The following is a 23,437-nucleotide window of genomic DNA, read 5'->3' on the forward strand; positions in this document are numbered from 1 at the left end:
GCAAAGGCTTATATGTGGATTAAATCATCAATTAAAATAAACTTGTATAATCTAGTATTTGATTAGTTCTATATAAATCATCATAAAATAAAGATATTCAATCATTTTTGGTTTTTAAATTTTTTAACCAATTTTTTCTACTATATAATTCTATAATTGAAATTTGTTTAATTATATACTAACAAAAAAATTCACATAACTTGTCCCGGATCAAATAACAAGTCAGGAAATCCAAATTAGATCCATGTAACAATTGAGTTGGCTCAGATGACCTGATCTAAAATGTAAAACAAGTCCAAATTTGAAATCCGACCCAACCCTATGAATTCTTAAATTGGGTCAGAAGCGGATCTAAATAGATCGGACCTGATTGGATTCAGATGAAACCGACTAATTTGCAGTCTTAAATTTTTATTTTCTCTGTAGCCGCGAATAAAGATATTCGTTTTGTGGATAGAAAACTTTCGAAGCAGTCACACGTGTTTGCTCCCGAGCCAGAAAACACCAAATCGGGATCCTCCACGCCTCCGCATCATGGCTTCTAACTCTCACCTCTTCCCTCCTCCCACCTCCGCTCATCTTCTCTCACCTCCAGTATCCCATTCTCGTCTCCGTTCCCTCACGTCATGGCCCTCGCCTCCGCCTCTCCGCTCGCGACTGCAGCACCCAGAACGCTCTCTCCCTCTCGCGTGCGGCGTCATGCGTGGCCTCCCTCGACTCTCATCGTCTGCAGCAGCTCCGGCGAGTGTCTTTACCATCTGCTTCTCGCTGAGGCATTTAACCAAACAGTTAATGTGCTATGTATTAATGTTTGAGTCTCCTGAGTACAGAACCCAAGAAGTGGCGAGCGGTCGTCCCGACAGCGCTAGCCGCTGCTATCGTGAGCTTCGGTGGCATCGGACCCATGACGGCGATGGCCGACCTCAATAAGTACGAAGCGAATGTACGGGGCGAGTTCGGCATAGGTTCCGCTGCTCAATTTGGTTCCGCGGATCTCAAGTTCGGCTCTTAAACTAGTTTCTCTGTCCGTTTTGTTGTCCAGATCGACTGTTTTTTTGTTTAAATTCATCGTAATATCTTTTTTGTTCTATTTTTCCTGTTTGTTTGGTCTCATTGAGCAGGAAAGCCGTACATGTCAACGAAAATTTCAGGTAGTATCTTTGCCTTTTCAGTTCGTATATTTTTTTGCTCATAATCTGTATTGAGAGTTAAGCGTGTTATTTTTTGATGCTAATGTACAGAGCTAGTGGTGTTGACAAGGTTTGGAGGAAATTAAAGTTTATGATATGCATAAAATTGACCCCCTTTTTTGAGAAAATTTGATGATTTTATTTTTCCCTCAAGTCATTATTGTCATCCTTTCTGTGTCGAAATTTGAAACTTGGTGAATTTGAATGCCTCATATAAATATAACATGCCATATGTTAAGCATCGACCCAGCAGTCATGGAGATTATCTCTAGTGATTAATCTGTTGATTTTATGATTTTTGCATCTTGTTAGATGTAGTTAGTTGAACATCTAATGCCATCTATCCATTTGGATGAAAATGTTAGAAAACCATAGTTAAGCAGTAGAGGATGGAGATACAGGTAAGTGAGCTCAAATGGACAGAGGAGATATCCCTTCTATAAAGAACAAATTGATTTAAAACAAAAGTGTGATTCAAGCTCAAAATATTACTATCACCTGGACTGGCTTAGTTATGCTACTCCAATACTAAGTTAAATGAAGCAAACATCTTCTGTCCAACTAAAATGTGGCTCCCTGGTATCATTACCTTTAAAGATGTCAGAACGTCCACCTTTACTTTCTTATTTTGTTTGGCTAATGAAATCACATCCTCTCTTGGACCGATCTTTTTCTCATAGTCACATTTTAATCATCTTTTATAGCTTCACAAACTCAGATTGCCTCAGTTGTTTTGTGAACGGATCTTTAATAATCCATGAATTTGTAAAAATGAGCATAGTGTTATCAACCATTAGTTCTAATCAAGTGATAATGTATGCTGTTACTACAGTAGTGCCAATGAAACAAACGAACTACTTAGGATAGCCCACTCCTAGACTACAACAGCCAAGTACTATGCAATAATGCATTAATACCAACAGCTTTAGTGATTTATAAAGGAATAACAATTAACTTCCTTGAAGACCAGGGAAGAGCATCAATCCTACATGTCCGATATGCTTCCCCTTTTACTATGCATCCCTTCTTATAAAACCAACAACTCATTGTAGATATATTAGTTCTGGTCATGTGCAATGCATGTGATTTATTCAAAAGAAGGAACATTTGATGGACAACTGTTAATTCATCAAATATGATTGTTTGGAGAGAATTTGATAAACTTGATCTCTCTTTAGTCTATATACTTGGAGAGTAGGAATGGACCATAGAGGATGGATGTGCTATCAAAAGAAAAATACATTTATGTAAACGTGGATATTGAGTATCTAGAGACAACAATATCCATGAACTTTCTTCTCTGTTTTTGTTATTTTTGAAGCCTCGTAAGTGCAAATAGGTTTCCTTGAAATAATGCAGAGATTGGCATGAGATCATTGGCTCCATACCAGGATAAATATGCATGGTTCAAAACACCAATTAATAACCATCTGACTAGCCTTTTTAGGTGAGGTTCTGGCCTTTATACCAAGGGTCCAAGTAAAATGCTATTCTGAGTGCCCTGATAAGTCCCCACAGATTAAAAATGGGCAAGGGCAGCCTTCCTTTTCTCCTTCATTATGGATTTTCTTGCTTTCCCAGTGTATTGTGATAAAAGTAGGCCAAGCTTACAGTATGGAGGAGTTTGACGACAAGGAACTAGAGTTCAAAATATTGAGTTGTTTGGCTACAAAGAGGAAAGTTCAGCTTAAAAAAGCTTTTGAATTTAAATTATAGTGGAAAAAAAATTGTGATTATTTAAGATAAGTTCCACAACTCTGGAACACTTCCTATAAACTAACCCAAGTCAGCTCTGGTCTTGATTTCAATCAAGTAAACTGTGTTTCAACTTTGGCAGCTCTGGCAGTTCTTGTTCCGTTTTTAACACGTCAACAGAAATTAATAAAGGTCTTAAAATACACAATTATTAAAATAGTAAATAGTAGAAAACAAAAATAAATAGGCCAATACAATACATTAGATGTTGTTTTAGAATATATTCATTATTTGGGATTTTTAGTTATCTACTTTGATCATCTGTAATTTAAAATGTTAATTTAAAGAATTAAGAATAAGAGCTTTGCAACCTAGGGAGCATAGATAAGTAGTCAACTTCTAGTTATGAAGAGAATGACTCCATTTTTACTAGTTTCTTTTGTATGTGCACTTCAGAAATTGGTTTTCAGCTGCAATATTTGACACTAGGCATCGCATGTGACACAAATATAGGTATCCGAAAGTACCGGTTAGTGGAAGCCACATATAGTGAACAAGTTTAATCTATAACTGGGCAGTCTGCATTAATCAACTTCTAACCAAGGATGGTGCTTTGAAATGGTAAATTAATGGTAGCCAGGCTGAGTAGACAAAGCAGTCCAACCAAGCCAGTCAAGGAGTGTCCCAGTCTGTTAATGCATATGAATTTCAATATGAAGTCTTTTACTTAACTATTGGTTGTCTAAATATAAACAGTCTTTTGTATCATAGTAAAACAAAGGATCAAAGGAATAAGAAGATTTCATCTGTAAGAAATTTAGAATACAATGAAGCTTAATCAGTAAGTTCAGTTTTCGTGTTGCAGTAGCTCAAGATCAATATTTATGACCTTAATCATAAAAGCCATATGGAGTCAATAATGTCACTTTCGGAAATTGTACCTGCTTGTTCTAGGTGAAATTTGAATTATGCTTCTGAGTACTATCTGTGTACATATTAATATCATCACGGATGGTACATTTGAACTAGTTACTTGTCATTTATAAGACTTGCAGAATACTTGCAAACTTACATTATCAGATACTAGTCTTGCCATGGTAACACTTTAGACAATATGCCACATACACATTGCACAAAGCAGCATGCCAAGCATGTTTACCAATGAAAGGAGCATTAAGGGGACGGTAGTCCTATAAGGAATCCTGTGAGGTTTGGCAGGTTTTGGTGCCCCAAGGAACTTTGTAAGAATGCTCCACTTTATCAGGACATAGATCCGCAACATGTTACTTCCAAAAATTTTTGAGAACTGAATCTCAACATCTGCAGCAGTATTGCTTCAGTTCCTACTTCCATATTCAAGCGAATGCATGATTAGGAAATTTAGGAAATGTTACTAAATGATCAAAATGGAAAATCTCTAACATGAGTGGTGCATGTCATTTTTCCAGATGGATTATTGGAAATTAGCTTCTCATATTATAAGTGATAAGAATAATTACTCACGTCCCAGTATAACCTTAATAATTTCAGTAGCCTTGTTTCCTGTTATTTTGTTACTTGTTCTTTGAAAAGCTTATATAGAAACTAATTATTTGCTTATCCACTTGAAAAGTGAAGCAATAAATATTCTGGAAGTCATCTTGAACCTTAGCTATAAGTGAAATAATGGAACACTTCTATGACACATCCTCAAAAGCTCATGTAGCCCACTAGCATATTCTCTTGGTCATTACCTTCTAAGTGGCCACAACTTTCTCAAATACTTCATTGTGCAGTTTATACTTGGTCATGATTTCTTAAGAATGCAATGTATATACTACAGAAGGGCTAACTTCACTGCTGCTGATATGAGAGAATCTGATTTTAGTGGTTCAACATTCAATGGTGCTTATCTTGAAAAGGCAGTCGCTTATAAAGCAAATTTTTCAGGTAACTGTTTGCAAATTTTTGATAATGCTACTCTTATGTACATGTTGTTAAACAAATTTTTGTTTTTTTCTATCTTGTGGCATTTAAGCTATTTGTCTATGTCAACCATATATTTGGCATCCCATCCTTTTAAAGTTGGAGTTCTATGCCGCACTTATACATTTGTGTCTGTGTCAGGGTTGATTTCATACCATAAGGAAGACAATTACTGACATCTTTCGGTAATTTGTACCCTTTGGTGGAGACTATCTAGAATCTTCCCATTCAAATCAGTTGTCCAACATTAGTTTAACTATGTCTGAAGGTGCTTACTACTTACGTAGTTGTAATTCTTTTAACTAAAAATATTCCTTTGCAAACTGATGCTGATCTAAGGCCATAATTGAAGAATTCTTGGACATTACCGAAAGGTTCTTAATTTGTTATATTTCGTCTATCCTATATTTAAGTAAAAAGCAAATTTTTAAAATTAAAATTTTCTTTCAAAAGTTCAGTTATCTCAAACAATCCAAAAATTATATACAAGTATTTGACTGTTTTAATTCATCTGACATCATTTAGTTAACATCACTGATTCTTTTGGCTATTTAAGGTGTTGGTGAACTTCTGAGTCTTTCAGCCTTTCACAACAGAAACAATTGTTGGGTGCTTACTGCAGGTCTTTGGGTCTGGCCTGCTTAACGGGCCTGAACCTAGACCCTTGTTGCAAGATCAAAATAGAATATCAATCATGACATTGTTGAAGCCTAGGAAAATATGGTCATCTGAATGAAGGAGTCATGTTGTTCTTCTAGAGGTAATTTGAGCATTTGTATGAAGTTCCTTAACTTACCCCTAAGAAACAAACCTAGATTTTGCTCCATATAGACTGATACATCTCCATTGAGAATTCCTGGTGCAACCATACTCTTTTCATTTTTTATATTGCAGTTTTTAAGTAATCAGGTATCAATTGTTGGATTTTTGATAAAATGCATAGGTGATAAACATTTGAATTAGCATACTAGAAGCACCTGATTTGTTATTAATTGATTTAATCTTTGTAGAATTTGATGCTTCTTATCTTATTTTTTAGATAAACAAAGATTGGGCACATACAATTAAACTAGACTTAATTTGGCTCAGATTTAAATGAACCAAGCAATCAACTCAAAAGCTGGCCAAATAATGTTTAGAAATTGTTATGCATAGAAAAATATTTATGAAATCATCTAGCCTAAATCCAAAGACCCGCAGATTGTGAACACGGCATGAAGCATGAGACGTGGCAGCCTGGATTAAAAATATAAAGGAAGGGGACCCATGCTGAATGTGAATACACCATGATCAAAGGAGGCAACTACACGCTGTCCAAACGGTGCAATTGGGAGTTATTGAAGTGGCATAAGGTGAACTGAGGGTGCTGTGTGTGGGTGAAGCCAGGGATGCACACAATATTATAATAAAAAAAATGATTCTTTTAGGAAGAAGATGGCATTTAAAATGGTGGGCCCATAAGCATTCAATGCACAACACAATGGCTAGGTTTCAAATGGTCTTCACATGGATTGGGAGTCAGCCAAGGAGAATGGGCTCACGGCTTTTGAGGAAAGAATTTAAAGAAGGCATGAAGGTGGCCATATGGCTGGGTTTTAAGTGGACACATGAGCATTAAATATGAAGGTTCCCAAATGACTTATTGCATAAGGCCTGGTGCAAATGCTGGGAGCATGGGATTTAAAATTGGACGTGGCTTGAAGGCTGGTCTTGGTGGCTTCACGCAGAAACAAGTGAGGTGGGTTTACGCAGGTGCAAACAAGGAAAAGCGGAGCTTCACGTGGAAAAATAATAGCAAAGATGCGGCTCTTACGCAGTTCAAATGTTGGGACGTGGATATGCGGCGGGATGTGTAACAGAACAAATAATAAAAGCTCTTCTTTTAGTCCCACATCGGAAAAACATAAAAACCTCCTTCCTCCAACTATAAATAAAGACTAATGCCTCTACTCTTAGATATCTCTCTCAACACCATACCTCTTGTAGGGGCCGCGTGACAGGTGGGAATACCCACCTTTTAAATTCTTTAGCCTTGTTCCACTTTATTCCACCCTTCCAACACACGAGAAGAAAAGTCAGTCAGGAAGAGATGCAAGAATCAGAAGGCTCTGTAGAGGAAGGTTGTAAGAAGAGATCCTAGTTTAGGTTTTTCTCTTCCTTTTATTTTAATTTTTATTCCAACTCTAAGCCCTGTTAATGGCTTAGGAGTTAATAATTTTTGTATCAAAAATTTTATTCCAGCAATAAATTAGTTTTTTTTCTTTCAATATAATTTATGCAATTTTTAATTTCAGCACTAGAGTAGTTTAAATTCGTGCATTTATTTTTCTGCAATCCTTTAATTCCTGTAATTTTAAATTTTCATAATTAGCAAATTATATTTTATGTTTTTTTCAAATCAATTTGTCTAGCTAAGCAATTCTCCTAGGCTTTGCGATGAAGCTAGACCATGATTAGAAGTCTTCCTTAAATTTCTTTTCGAGCTTTTAATTTTTAGAGTTCTTCTCCCTTCATCTCTCTTGCCAAGAGACTTGATGGGCTATAGTTGAATTAGAATCCCTTCATAGTCCATGTTTGATTCAGTGCAAGAGAGAATAATAGGTAGAAATCTCACAAATCTTTTAAAGTCTTTTCTTCTTCTTCTTTGTGAAAAATTTTGATGGTTATAGTTGGATTTGAACTCCTTCATAGTCCATACTTAGATAACACAAAAGTAGTTGAAAGGAAAATATCTTAATTAAGGTGAAAGTAAAATGCTTGATGGATCATAGTTGAGTTAAGTCTCTTCATGGTTCATGCTTGTTCATGCTTTACACCTTAATCAAGAGATATTATAAAAGAAACCATAGAAAGGCTATTTAAATCATTGGTCTAGTGGATTCAAAAGTTTTAGATCTTTTAGATTATTTATTTCTGTATTTAATGATTTTACTGCTTTGGTAGTTAGTAATCCAATATAATCCGACAAATTCTTCTCTTTGTTAAAGCTCGCTGGAGCAAGAATTTGAATACGATTCAAACACCTAGTTCCTTATGAGATCGATCTGTACTCGCCAAAAATGCTATATTGCACACCGTGCGCTTGTGGCTACATTTAAGACACATCAAGTTTTTGACGTCGTTGTCGGAGAATTTGGCGTGTTTTAATTTGTATCTAAATTTTTGCTTTTCGTGCTTTTTAGTTTTAATGTATCTAGATTCCTTGCTCTTTTAGTTAAATTTTTTTTCAGACTTAATCACTCGAACTTACTTTTTCGCAAAATCAAAAAACAAAATTCTAATCTTAAAAACAATTGACATCACGTAACATTTAACTAACATAGAGAGACTCATTAAATCTTAAAAGCTTCAATCTGTATTGGACATCTTTCTTGTATTTTCATTGCATTTTACATAAAATAGCTTAAGGGCACTTAACCCATTAAACAAGATAAGATGGAGATTTGATCATCCTTTCTTAGCCCAAAAACCATCATCCCTCATTTTGCATTGATTTAAGCCTGTAATTTAAAATCAAAAGACGTCAACCCTAGGGACATTCGAGCTCACTAGGACAAGGGATCCTAAGAGTTGGACCGAGTTAGAGTTGATCAATTAGCTGGTATTTAGGTAAGTAGTTCGGAAACTATGTTTGAAGAAAGGTGGTTCTCTGATTAGGTCCGTTGCGAGATCACGGGAGCCTCCCACCGATCTTACACTTATCTAGCTAGTTGATTGGTTAGCTTTCGACTTGAAGAGCTCGAAAGCAACCTTGACAATTAAGAACTGTCTAGATATAGGCTAATCCTAGATAGAGTTCAATTCTTGTACAACTTGTTTGCTAATAAAGAAATTTAAATCTAATTAAAGCACTCTTCTCTATCACTTTTAGATTTAGGATCCTCTAGGTTCTCACCTTTAGAATTCTCCTCTCCTCTATCTCTTCTTCTCTTGCTTCGTCAAAAAAAATAAAATTAAAAAAATATAAGTAAAAAAAATTCTACTAGGATAAAATGATGATTGGTTAAACACAATCTAAGCTTACAAGATTATAAGGTCACTGAGGAAGAAATGGATTCCATTAGACAACCTAAAATCCTGCAGGACCTATGTTACCCGACTAGCTCCGTCCAACCATCTAAAATTAGATTCTTAACCAACAATTGTACAATTGGCCCTTAAACAATTAACATGCATCCTATATTCATTGGAATTGAAGATGCATACATTTATACAAGGGAGTTTGAAGATACTAGAATTATAACTTTAATCAGTAGAATTGAAGCTTTAGAATTCGAAAGATATATCTAATTTAACAAAGTTCTAGCACCCATATGCACTGGATGCGATGCATCAGATCATGTTGTGGAGGAGTGTCCTTACTTGATGAGTCTAACCCAAAAAGGTTCATATAGGAAAGTATATTCAATGAAAGATATATGAATGAATCTTATGCACCAACCTATAACCCAGGATGGGAAAATCATCTCAATTTTACATGATCATAAGATGCAATATTAGGAGCCCATATTTTTTATCAGCTCTACCTAAGATCCAACCAAGCAATGAACAATCAACCAGGTTTAGATCTTGAGGAAGGAGCCAATACATTAGAAAAGAGTTTAGAAGTCTTAGCACAATCAACCTCAGACATGACAAATACTCTCAGTAATTTCATGCAAACGGCTAACCAGTTATTAATACAATTGGGCCAAGCTGATACAGTGGTTAGTGAACAAGAAAAAGGCAAATTATCAAGCCAATTTAAGGTTGACCCTAGAGCCCAAAATGGTCTAGAACTTAAAGATCAATTCGATCAGTTGAGAACATTAAGGTCTGAGAAACTAGAAGAGATACCTGAAGCTGATAATAATAATGAGGTATCTACACCTAGGACCATTATAGTCAGTCAAGATCAGAATTACTAGTTGAACCCCTTATGACATTGGTTGAACTTTTGCCTAAAGAAGATGAGGCAACAATAGGGGATCAGAAACACTCCCTCAGCACATCGAGTATATAGATCTAGGTTCTTTAGAATCCCGACTATTACTTAAGCTATACCTAGATCTAATTGTAGAGAAAAAATTGTTAGTTATCAGGGAAATGAGTCACATAATAGTCCCATATAGAAAATACTTTGAGGAAGAGTCCGAATCATGTAAGGAATTATAGATCCATGATAAGATTTGGGCAGAAATAGAATAAGCACTCTTTTAGCATCTAGCTGAAGATATTAAACTTAGCACTTCCTGGGAGGCAACCTAGATCTTTGCAGTTTAATTTCAGTTTTCTCTTTAGTTTGTTTAAGTTTTTATTTCTATTACTTCAATAAGGACTATGTCAAATAAGTTGGGGGGAAGAATCAAGTATGCATCCTCAAGGACATCTAATGGCCTCTGCTAAATTAAAAACACAGTGAGTCAGGTGTATTCTTTTCTGTTTTTTTTATCTATTACATCCTCTATTTTTCTTTCTCCATTGAGGACAATATCGATTAAGTTGGAGGGAGAAGAATAAAATAGTAATAATAATAATTTTAAAGTCCTTGAGTAACTTAGCATTTAGCGTTTAGGCACCCGATTACGCTTAAAGAATCAAGCTGGACTAAGCAATTTTTTTTTTTAAGTAAATTGATGCACAGATCAGAAAGTTTGTGAGATACTGAGAGATTAAGTATTAAGAAGATCTAATAAAGATTAAGTTTAAAACATAAATATTTTTTCTGTGAGCATTTCTAAATTCCTCCTACTTTATCAAAGAAGAATTTACTTCTTATGGGCTAGTGTAGAGTAACTATATGTTTCTTCATAATAAAAAAAATATGAAAATAAAATAGTTTTCAAGTATTTCTCACCAAGTAATCGGCCCTTTACTTGAGCAAGTATTGAGGTTCGCATCGAAAAGTGAGAAGGACAAAAAGCTCGTTGTAAGGCTAGTTTTAACTCATTGTTTGATTCGAGTAAGTAAGCTCGAGAAGTATTTTATACCTAGTATCCTAAAGTCATCTGATTTGTGGGTCATTGACTGAAAACTCATTACATGGATCAGATAGGAAGCTTAATGGGTTAAGACACTTAATAGCAGTACAACGTTAAAAAAAAAAAAATCTAAACATTGATCTCCCACCGAATAATCAAACCCCTTCGTTTAAGTGTTATGGTTCGCATCAAAAAGTGGACAATATGAAAATACTTTTATAATAAATGAAGGACGGAAATAACAATATACTCACCCATGTGAAGGTAAATGATTTAGAGATAAAAGTAGAGGCAATTTAGAAAAAATTTAGAAAAGGTTCAATGTTCTTCACTTAATTCTTATATTGGTTAAATACTAATATCCCGATGACATACTTCACTCTCGCTCTACTGAACATCAATGGCTCTTTGAAAAAATTACTCAGTAAAATTTAAACTCTAAGCTAAAAGGTACGTAGTTCTAAATTCTTTCTTTACTCGAGGATGAGTAAAGTTCAAATTGTGGAGTATGATAAACACTTGAATTAGCATATTAGAAGCATCTAATTTGTTATTAATTGATTTAATCTTTGTAGAATTTGATGCTTCTTATTCTATTTTGCAGATAAACAGAGATTGGGCACATACAATTAAACTAGACTCAATTTGGCTCAGATTCGAGTGAATCAAGCAATCAACTCAAGGGCTGGCCAAATAATGTTTAAAAATTGTTATGCATAGAAAAATATTTATGAAATCATCTAGCCCAAATTCAAAGACCCATAGACTGTGAACACGGCATGAAGCATGAGACATGGCAGCTTGGATTAAAAATATAAAGGAAGGGGACCCATGTTGAATGTGAATACACCATGATCAAAGGAGACAACAACATGCGGTCCAAAAGGTGTAATTGGGAGTTATTGAAGTGGCACAAGGTGAGCTGTGGGCGCTGTGTGTGGGTGAAGCTAGGGATGCACATGGTATTATAATAAAAGAAATGATTCTTTAAGGAAGAAAATGGCATTTAAAATGGTGGGCCCATGAGCATTCAATGCTCAAAACAATGGCTAGGTTTCAAATGGTCTTACGTGGATTGGGAGTCAGCCAAGGAGAATGGGCTCATGGCTTTTGAGGAAATAATTTAAAGAAGGCATGGAGGTGGCCATGTGGCTAGGTTTTAAGTGGACACATGAGCATTAAATATGAAGGTTCCCAGATGACTTATTACATAAGGCCTAGTGCGGACGCTGGGAGCATGAAATTTAAAATTGGATGTGGCTTAAAGGCTGGCGCTGGTGGCTTAATGCGGAAACAAGCGAGGTGGATTTACACGGGTGCAAACAAGGAAAAGCAGAGCTTCACGCCAAAAAGTAACAACAAAGATGCAGCTCTTATGCGGTTCAAATGCTGGGATGCGGATACGCGGCGGAACGTGTAACAGAACAAATAATAAAAGCTCTTCCTTTAGTCCCACATCGGAAAAGCATGAAAACCTTCTTCCTCCTACATCTATAAATAAAGACCAATGCCTTTACTCTTAGATATCTCTCTCCACACTATACCTCTTGTAGGGGCCCATGTGCCACCCTTCCTATACACGAGAAGGAGAGTCAGTCAGGGAGAGGTGCGAGAATCAGAAGACTCTGTAGAAGAAGATTGTAGGAAGAGATCCTAGTTTAGGTTTTTTTTTTCTTTTATTTTAATTTTCTATTCCAACTTCAAGCCCTGTTAATGGCTTAGGAGTTAATAATTTTTATATCAGAAATTTTATTCCAGCAATAAATTAGTTTCTTTCCCTTCAATTTAATTTATGCAATTTTGAATTTCAGCATTAGGGTAGTTTAAATTCTTGCATTTATTTTTCTGCATCCTTTAATTTCTGCAATTTTAAATTTCCGCAATTAGCATAGTTATATTTTATATTTGCTTCAAATCAATTTATGTCTAGCTAAGCAATCCTCTTAGGATTTGTGATGAAGCTAGACCATAATTAGAAGTCTTCTTCTTTGAATTTCTTTGCGAGCTTTTAATTTTTAGAGTTCTTCTTTTATCTCTCTTGCCAAGAAACTTGATGGGCTATAATTGGGTCAAAATTCTTTCATAGTCCATGTTTGATTCAGTGTAAGAGGGAATATAGGTAGAAGGCTCACAAATCTTTTAAAATCATTTCTTCTTCTTCTTTGTGAAAAATTTTGATGGGTTATAGTTGGGTTTGAGCCCCTTCATAGCCCATACTTGGGTAACACAAGAGAAGTAGTTGAAAGGAGAATTTTTTAATTAAGGTGAAAGCAAAATGCTTGATGGATCATAGTTGAGTGAAGTCTCTTTATGGTTCATACTTGTTCATGCTTTATACCTTAATCAAGAGACATCATAAAAGAAATCATAGAAAGGCTATCTAAATCATTGGTCTAGTGGATTTAAAAGTTTTAGATCTTTTAGATTATTTATTTCTGTATTTAATGATTTTACTGCTTTGGTAGTTGGTAATCCAATGTAATCCGACAAATTCTCCTCCTCTCTGTTAAAGCTCGCCTGAGCAAGAATTTGAATATGATTCAAATATCCAGTTCTTTGTGGGATCGATCCGTACTCGCCGAACGTACTACATTACACACCATGCGCTTGCGGTTATATTTAAGATACATCAATAGGCTCACAAGATTAAAGCAAGGTATGCTATATCGTACCAAACTAGGCAATATGGGGTATATTGAACTAGGTGGTAATGGGTGTACCAAACTAGGCGGTACAAGGCATATCGTATTGGTTCAATACCAGTATGCAATACAGGGAGTATACCAACATTCGGTAATGCTGAACTGGCCGTCATGCCGAGCATACCAATATATTAATATGGTGGCACTAATATGGGGCCTGATACCAAGATGGCGTACCTCGGATTAAATCATCCATATGGATCATAGATTGGCATATACCATACTTTGCCAATCAGATGCTTGATTATGTGCTAAGGCTCGTAATAAGAAAATTTGAGTCCTTTTGCAGTCTGTATCAATCCTTGCCGGTGCATGCATGAACCATTACACAAGATAATAAGGGTATTTCATGGACCAGCCCAACATGGAACTTTAATCCATGATACAATATCCTTAAGTATTGGCCCACAAGGTTACTTTGGTGAGTTTAGTCTTGTAATCTTTAATTTTGTTGTCCTAATGGCATAAAAATTCAGGAGGAGCTTGGCTAAACTAAAAAGGCTAAGCGTTTTCTTTCTTTCTTTCTTCCAGTGCAATCTTAAGGTTGATTATGTGATGTCTACCTAACAATTTATGTACAGCCCAACCGATCTGGTCTCAAACATTCCCATTCTCTTTTTCTTAATATTCATCTATAAGACCTATCATCTACATGGTAGCTCTCTTGGCTTGAGATCCCTTTTTGAATCTAGACATGCATATCCATTTTTGAATTGGATTGTCAGTTGCATCCTTAAAGAGGATGTTCATGTAAGTCATCAAGGCTTAAAGATTTAAAACCCTTCATGTTCCACCACTATTATAATAGGTTGCTGTGCTTGAATCTGCAAAGCTTTGCTGCATTTGTATGGGGCTGTCTCTACTTGATCTGAACTAATGCAGCCATTATATGAACACTACTCAGCTGGACCTTTTTCCATGTTTTCATGCAAATGCTTTCCGGGCAGCACTAACTCTTCACATTGGTTTATGTCAAAAAGGTTACTGAAAGCAAGAGATCAAGCATCAACATCATGGAGATCTTATGGCAATTTAAAAAATAAAGGAAAATGGAAAACGATTTGGTGTATATATAAACTAATCTCTTCCCGCATGGTCTTTTATTCAATGGTTTTTTGATTTAATAAATGATCCTTTAAAGGAAAGACCAATCATACTAAGTGCTTAATCCTGGAAATGAAGTGATGAATAAAGGGAAAAAATAGGAAATAGAGATGAAATGTAGTAGAAAAAGTTTGCCATGGTCACTGAACAGGTTGTGAACCTCCTCTTAACAGACATTGCATGCCAACTATTTCCGGTTATGGTCCACCATTTATCTTCAAGCTCTTGACAATCAACTCTCACCCAGATATATGCTAAAGATTTCTGGGGTGTATTAACTTTTTACATATCCTTGCAAATCTGTGTAAATCCCCTAGCAATAGGTTGATAGAGAAGTTACATGTCACTTTTCCAATTTACCATATGTTTCTTGCCCTATAATCATATCCCAAGGGAACTGAGTCCAACCCTTTAGGATCAAGCAAGGCATAAGAAAGTTCCATTCCCTCTATTCAATTTACAACAGAAAAGCATGCTCATTTGGAAACCACTGACCATTTTCAAGAGCTCTACAGATATTAAATTCAACATGTGTATAAAATTATAACATGAAGAAGCTGCTTGGTCTTGTTTAGATGATTAGATCTGCAAGTGGCCTACAATGCTTGTGTTTCGGACATGGTCTATAAAGCCTTTTGCTAGCTTTTTCCTGATCACAGAAATCCACCATGTATTTATTTTTTAAGGTTCAATTCAATAAGCAAATTTTCTTTGCCACCTTGGCAGCATGATATCATAATAGTTATTTGGACTTTCTAGTTGATTGTTCAATTTTTCCTAAAATTAAAATCTAGGTAGCTTCAAAAGAGTATCGAATCCAAGATTTTTCAGTGATACTTATTGGGATGTTCTGCGACAAATGGGTGGTATTGCCGATGGAAATAATGGCTACTTTAAATTTTACAAAAACTATAACAATAGTTTGGACATCCTTTGCATCTTGACCAACATTACAAGGGTTCTGAAGTTGATAGAAATATTTTCCATTAAAAATGCATTTTATCTGTAATAATGATATCATGTCGAAATATCCAGTAGTTTTTTAAAATTGAAATAAAAGTACAATCCTATAAATATATAAAAGGTTACTGTTTAGATGCAAACTATTTGTAGCAGTATTGTTTCATTATTATAAACCATTAAATCACTTTGTAATGGTTAATAACCATAGTAACAGAGAGAAGTTTGTTTTCAAAAATGCTTGTTGTTCAGTATGCTTAATTCATGGCATCATTCTGTTGTAGTACTATGATGGTTCTAGGTACGGCTGACTACTGCATATCTTATTGATCGGTAAATCAGTACAGCAATGAACATCATTTCCTACAAATGTTTAAATACATAAACTTGGGATATGCCATGCACAAACTTTTAGTTTTAGATGATGAATGAACACAATTTCACCATTTTGGACAACATGAATCTAACAATGCAAATTTTGTGGCGCATAGAAATGTGAAAGTGTTGCTAAGACTTATGTGTAAGTCTACCATAGTTTGTCTTCAAATAAGTGCATCGGTTGGATCTCATAGCTTAAACAATTCCGTACTATTGTTATAAATGTAAATGGCTTTTGTAAGTTGTCAACAAGAAATTTTGCACGCATTCACTAAGAGCATGTGTCATGTAGTTTTTGCCTGGGGCATGATACGGACCATATGGTTATTTTGTACATTAAAAAAAATGCATATGACCACAGCCTTCTCATATCATTAGTTATTGAAATCTAATTTTCTACATTATGTCTTGTTTTATCTTATGCAGGTGCTGATTTGAGTGATACTTTAATGGATCGCATGGTAAAGCTGATAGATTTGTAGCACAATCTTATAAAGTTTCCTTGTGTTATGAATTTTATATTCTGTAGTTTCTTGAAAGCAAATGTTTCTAAAACAATATGTATAAAACAAAAGTCTAGCAACTGCTAGTGAAATATCCAAGTATTGGAAAATAATTCATTGTAATACGAGAAAGCTTTCTGTCTAGAGGAATTCTGCATGCCATATTTGCATGCACTTCCCAATAGGTTGAACAATAATTATAACTTCTCTGTCAGTGGGCACTCCACAAGGGCATATATTTATATACAGTTCTGTTCTGGTCTATATCACTGCATGTCAAACTATATAAATGATTTTTGAAATGATATATACTATATAAACATATAGCATGTAGGTAATAGTGTGGGCTTTTATCCTGACTTTAAATTTTAAAATCATGCCTAATGATCATGGACACATTTTTTTTCTATTTGAGACAATCAGGAACCATCCCTAATGATATTTTCTTATATACAGAGAGAGAGATGATCTAAAGGCTTGACAACCTAGTATATTCACTTCCTAGAGACTTCTAGTGTATGAATTCTTCTAGTTTATACTTATAACACTTACAATGTGTGGATGACAGTTGTATAATGTTAATTTATTTATGGTTATCACATGGAACTACAAAGAACACATTAATTTATACATTAATTTGCAACGACACGTAAGATGATTTATAACATTAAAAGAGATCAATATTTAATAATTTGGATGAAGTAGTGTATTCTTGTATGTTAAGTAAATCTCTTCAGCATTGCATTTCTTTCCATGCTAATGCATACAAAGTATCAGCATTGTCCACATATTGTGCTGACTGCTGATCTGCATGGTTATGGTTACTGATAATCTAATCTGTTATAATTAGCAACAAGCCACTGGAGATATAAAAACTACTTTTCCTGCTGCAGTTCTTCCAATTTTTTTTAACAAAAGATACCGCCTTTATATTTTCTAAGAAGCTGGGAATATTCATTTGGTGACAAAAAAAGAGGATGAGAATATGTATTCGGAGGTTCAACCCAAAACCTATCAAGATGATAAGATTGCTTGAATAAACAACAGAACGAAAGCAAAATCTACATCAACCTGTCCATGGCTGATGTTGGTTGGATCTTTTATGTACCTTCAGGAAAACCCAGCTGCAAACCAAGGATCACTGATTAAATGTTATTTCCTTATCAGGTAATAAAAGAAATTGGCTTTAAATATTTTGATTTGAAAAACCTTGAGTCCCTCTTTTCATTTACCTCACCACATTACAAATGTAAGTGCTCTGTACTTTTTGATTTTTGTAATCATTTGGTAATGGCTTCATAAAATGCCATCTATTGATTCTTTAGGATTGACAACTTTGCCATACTAAGCTTACATCATGCATATAACTGCAGTAAGGACTATATCTATTACAAAAATTATGCATGTAACCCCTTTAAAACCTTGTATAAAGAATGAACAGATTTATGCATATAGCATGTATATCATAAATGATAAGCTATATGTTTCTCCAAATAAAAAAGTAACTCATCCACTACAGAAAACAACTATGCTAACTCCAAACCTCCCATACCCCTTCCCCCAGAAAAACGTGCATCCAAACAAAGGGAAGAAAAAAGAAAGAAGCAACTCAGAATTAGGCCACTAGAATAAATGGTAGTTTTCTGAATTATGAATAAAAGGAGGAATACTTACTATTTCCAGACTTATTACGTTTGTGCATTGAGCTCTATCAAGCACACCATATGATGCTATTATTTTTACTCTTAACTGAAAGTTAATCATTCTGTTTTCTGCAAATTATAAAATATGTAGGTTCCATGAACATTCAAAGTTTTTGTCTTTGTCATTCTAATAGATATATTGAGATCGATCAATTTCAAGATTAAGCATTTAGGCCATTTATTAAGCCTGGAGTTGAGCCGATTGGATCAACCGTATGAGTGCTTTATTTTTTTTTTAAGACAATAACATTTGCAAGCTTTCCTAACTCTGTCGTAAGGTCACATGTTGATTTTAAATGTAAAACATGTTACTGAGCAGGTTCTCAATGAAGCTAATCTCACAAATGCTGTTCTCGTTAGATCAGTTCTCACACGAAGTGATCTTGGTGGTGCAGTCATTGAAGGTGCTGACTTCAGTGATGCTGTTCTGGACCTACCTCAAAAACAGGTATTATCATGTATGCCTTGTTTTGGATCACCTCTCATAACATGTATTTGGAATCTTAGAGTCGCATCTCACATAATGTTAAAAATTTACTGTTATAGTTGCTGTTTTGTTCACTTTTCATCTATATCTGTTCTACCCATAAATTTTAGTGACGACATTTAAATAAGGGAAGGACGCATTGTATGAGCAAAGGCTTGGCTTAAGTAAACAACTGGGCATAAGCATTCTATATACTTGTAGCAGACAGATTGTAGAAAGAGTTTGATTCAGCATATCTTTGGATCCCTTGATAGAAGGGTAAGGGTGAAGGAAGGGACTTAGGGCTGTCACTGACCTACAGATATGGACTTCTCAAGCTTGACCCAGACCTGATCTGGACCTGTAGACCTATGTGCTGGGTTTGGATCCAGAGACCTATTGCAAAATCTTAGGTCTGGTTCTAGGCCCAGTTACCTAACATGATCCAACCAGACCTGATAATTTAATAAAATAGGGTCTAGGGGCTGATTTTTATGGACCTAACCCGACCCAGAACCTGATACTTTACTCGATGTACAGCATATGACTTTACTCTTATATCCTCCTCATTTTTGTGGAATTATTAATTTTACTTTGGAATTTGTGTCTATGAAAGTGTCCCAAGGACATGAAGGGAGTTGAACTTGTGAAATATTGGTACCAACTTGAGACTCTAACCAGGACTGGATCCTTGACTGATTCAAACCCAATGGGTGATGGGATAGGGTATGGGTGTTAACATACTTGGACCTGAATGGGAACCCAACTCAGTCCTTAAATGGATGGAGTTTTGAGTCAAAATTAAAGGCCAAGCCCCCAATGAATCTAGGTGTAGGTTGAGTGGGACCCTGGTGGTGCCTCTATTAAGGCCTAAGGTGTTGACGTAGTGTTGCTATATAAGAATCAAATTTTTTATTTGGGCCTATACCCAGGTTATGTGTTGTAGTCTTGAAGAGCTAAATATACCAAGGCTGGGTTTACTTCTTGTTAGTACAATACTACACCATAGCAACTGTTGAGTTTCTCCAAACTTCGGATCAGTATAAAGGTAAGATGGTAACTTTCATGAAGCCCTTGGTCAAAAAATGTCACAAGGCTTAAAGAATCCTAGCTTGTTTAAGAATATCTAGACTAATTTGAATACTACAAGCCATTTGTAAGGTTGTCCTTCAGGGTACACACGTGGTTTACATAAAGCAATGTTTAAGTGAAGAAATATGCATGCAGCTTAATCTTGATCACCCCTTCATAAATAGGAGGTATTAATAGAGCACCCAAAGCACCACTGGCGTTGGTTATGTTTATTTTTCAGACTTGGTTCAAACTGGTCGTTTATAGGAAAATGTAAAAGTACAGGACTGCATCAAGAACTGTGCACATAAAAAAAAAAGAAGAATATCACCAGCTTTCCAAGGACTGACATATATAGGAATTCAAAGAAGAATCAAATTTATCTAGCTTATAATACGTCAGATTCCCCAGGTCAAACATGAGGAACGGAAGAATTACAGATGAAAGCCCTGTAAGGGGGAATTTTCCTCAACCAATTGTCCTTGTTATTCAATTCTGCCTCACTTCAGTGAAGTCTCCTACTCATTGTCCTCATAGACCATCTTTATTCCTTGCCATATCTTTCTTCATCTGTTATCTAGAACTGAGTAACAGAGAGACTTATAGGATCTTTCTTAAAGTCAACTCCATGCCAACAGCTAATGACTAATGATGTGGTTTGGGGCCTCTTATAATTCTACTTTCATATACATTTTATACTTTTACTACTTTTAGTTTTTCATTTCTCATAAACATACTTTTGAAAGAACACGGTTGCATGCATGCATGCTCTTTCTCTCTCTATCACACACACAGAGACAGGAGAGAGAGAGAGAGAGAGAGTTAAGTTACCATCCTTCTAGTACATTGAAGCATCAACAGTACGATGCAAAATCAATGATGAATCATGCTGATTAAAAATCCATGCTATTACATGATCAAATGTAAATGCTTAACCATTATAGAGTGGAAGCTTCAAAAGTTTTTCTACTCATGGATCAAGTGGTCTCAAAATAGATAACCTAATAGCATGATAGAATCTCAGTTTGATTTATAGTTTAGAAGCATCAATGAGTTGAACGATGCTCTATACATGATGATAGATGTCTAAATCAAGATTGATGGCATGATTCATATTGTATACAGCCTACAGTATTTATTAGCTCATTTACTCTCCAACTATTGCATAACTTGTGTTTGATGGATATATAAGAAACCTCCAAAACACTTTTTGGCTGTAGGTTTTTATAGACAATATAGATCATAATCTAATGGGACTCTTAAGCCTTGAACATGCACCACACCAATGCATGTGTATATGGATGCATGCGTGTACATGCATTAGCAGATGCATGTGAGTAAATGTGGGATGAATTGACCCCACAAAAAAAAAATAAAAAAACATTAGGTATGTATATATACTAATAGGAAAAGCCAAAATTGACCCCACTAATTTTATGAATTGATCTCATATCTCATATAAAATTTTGAATAATAAAGGATAAAAATGACTACATCAAAAGAGTAATTAGGACCTATATTCTCTCTCTTTAATGACTCAAATGTCCTCTCTCTCCTCTCTCAAACCACTTTGACCTCTCTCCCTCTTTCTTTCTTTCTCTTTCTTTATTAATTATTTTTTTATTTGTCTTTTAATATTCACCCCAATCCAATCCATGCACCTTTTATATTTAAACCGCATATCAATTTGTTTTTTATACTCTAGAAGGACCACATCAAAAGATAAAAAAAGTAATTATGATCTATATTCTTACTCATATCCCATCTGTCTTCCTCTCTCACACCACTTTGACTTCTCTTCTACTTACTCTCATTCTCTCTTTCTTTGTTCATTACTTCTCTATTGGTCTTTTAATACCCCACCCCAACCTCATGGTCCCCATCCATCTACTACTTATATTTAAACCTCACATCAATTTATTTTTTATACCCTGATTAATCCAAATACAATAAAAAAATTATATGTTCTTGTCTCTCTCCTTAATCTGAATTAGGTATATTTCTTTTAGCTTCTTTTTTTTGTAGCACTCTTTTAGTTTTTTTGTCTTCTCCTTTTTTCACTGATATCAAATCTATATGATTAGAATAATTTTTGGTTAGCAATTATAATTTTAACATTTAATAATATCTAAATTTTACTATAATATTCTTTTATAATATTTTATTATAAAAGATATTTAAAATGTTACATATTATTATTTTTTTATAATTTTTATAATTTTTTAAAATAATATATTATTATTATATTTTCTTTCTTCTTTCACTCTCTGCAGCTCCTTACTTCTTTTATTATATTGACCCCACGAAACAAAATTCCTAGATCCGCCACTGTGTACATGTATGCATCTATGTATTTACAGGCGTCAGAGCAATTGATCTCATAATCTTCATTAGAAAGTCATGCTAAACATTAAGCATTCTTCTTATTCACTAAAGCTTTTTTATCATATACTGAAATATTTGAAAATGCAGAAACTATTCCTTTCTCATAGGGAAAAAAACTCCTTTCATAATGCATAAATGAGTTGAGAAGCGTGTTATTAATTACGTTAGAGATGGAGAGCAGTGTTTTATGGATGTTGCCTCGGGAGGGAGATGATACTCACGTTATAAATGAGTACTTGGGTTGTTACAAGCTTTTCCTTGGGAGATGAACATGATGGCCGGTGTTTAAAGTTCTACTTCAGATTTCGCTGTAATTTGGGAAGCTGAAGGTGGTTGAAGTTTTGCCTAAAGACTTCTTGTGGTGAAGGCAATTCTGTTTGTTTGGACGTGGTACACCAACATGATGGACAAGCAAATGGAATCAATGCACAAAAGTAGGCCCAAGGAGTTATCTTTTGTCACTTGAATCATGTCAAGTTGTCCCGCCTATTAAATCAGATCATCATCTGGGCTGCTAACTTGGGTTATTGCTAAGAACCATGTTCTTAGTTTAGAAACACGAATTCCTACAGGAGCCTGTTAAGAGGGCCGTGCGCCCATGCCTATTAAATCAGACCATCAGCCGAGCTGCTAGCTTGGGTTATTGCAAAGAACGCCTTAGCTTGGAGACAAATTCTGAGGGATTGGACTTTGATCGATGGAGTGCGCTAAAGTACCAACTATAGCCAGTGAAATTAGGGACGCTAGGTATTGTTTCTGTGATATTCTAAAAATTTTAGATGATTGTCTTGCATGTTGGTCGGTTCCATCTCCGTATTCTGTATTTTCTATATAACACGTTGTTGTTTCACCCATTGCAGGCATTGTGCAAGTACGCAAGTGGTACCAATCCGATGACTGGAGTGAGCACAAGAAAAAGTCTAGGATGTGGGAACAGTCGAAGAAGCGCCTATGGAAGCCCTTCTTCCCCTCTCCTGAGTGCCCCACCTCCAAAACTACTGGACCGTGATGGGTTCTGTGATGAATCAACCAGACTTTGTGATGCAAACTGAGTGAAGATTTATCCTTGAAAATGGAGCAGATGTTGTACACAACAGTTAGGTGGAAAGGAAATTAAGAGTTGAAAAGTAAATCTACAAAGGTCATCTTTTATATGAACGGTCGGTTGGTTCTTGGTTCCGGATATCAAATTTAATTTCTGTCAACGAGATGGTACTCTTTACAGGAAGATAAAGAAATTTTGACCTGGTAAGATATTTGTTAATGGTGGTCTCTGAGTTCAACCTCCCACACAGTTCATCAAAAACATTTGATGATGACACAGTATACCACACTCTTGGGTATGCCTAAAGTAG

At 35.2% G+C, this 23,437-nt stretch overlaps 1 protein-coding gene across 2 annotated transcripts; it reads left to right on the plus strand.

Moving 5' to 3' along the window:
* The first annotated feature begins 536 nt into the window (after positions 1-536).
* Positions 537-23,334, plus strand: LOC105043590 (thylakoid lumenal protein TL20.3, chloroplastic). Of its 2 annotated transcripts, XM_073255751.1 has the most exons (8): positions 537-741; positions 831-999; positions 1,122-1,151; positions 4,708-4,814; positions 16,381-16,415; positions 17,572-17,624; positions 18,480-18,608; positions 22,943-23,214. In XM_073255751.1, the coding sequence occupies exons 1-8, from the start codon at positions 627-629 to the stop codon at positions 22,977-22,979; spliced, it is 675 nt and encodes a 224-aa protein (XP_073111852.1). In that variant the 5' UTR covers positions 537-626; the 3' UTR covers positions 22,980-23,214. The 2 variants fall into 2 exon arrangements, with proteins under 2 accessions (XP_073111852.1, XP_010919472.1); XM_010921170.4 differs by lacking the exon at positions 17,572-17,624 and having other exon boundaries at positions 540-741; positions 22,943-23,334.
* Positions 23,335-23,437: the final 103 nt, after the last annotated feature.

The sequence above is a fragment of the Elaeis guineensis genome, chromosome 4 (genome assembly GCF_000442705.2).
Source record: "Elaeis guineensis isolate ETL-2024a chromosome 4, EG11, whole genome shotgun sequence".
In the NCBI taxonomy this organism is placed as follows: Eukaryota; Viridiplantae; Streptophyta; class Magnoliopsida; order Arecales; family Arecaceae; genus Elaeis; species Elaeis guineensis.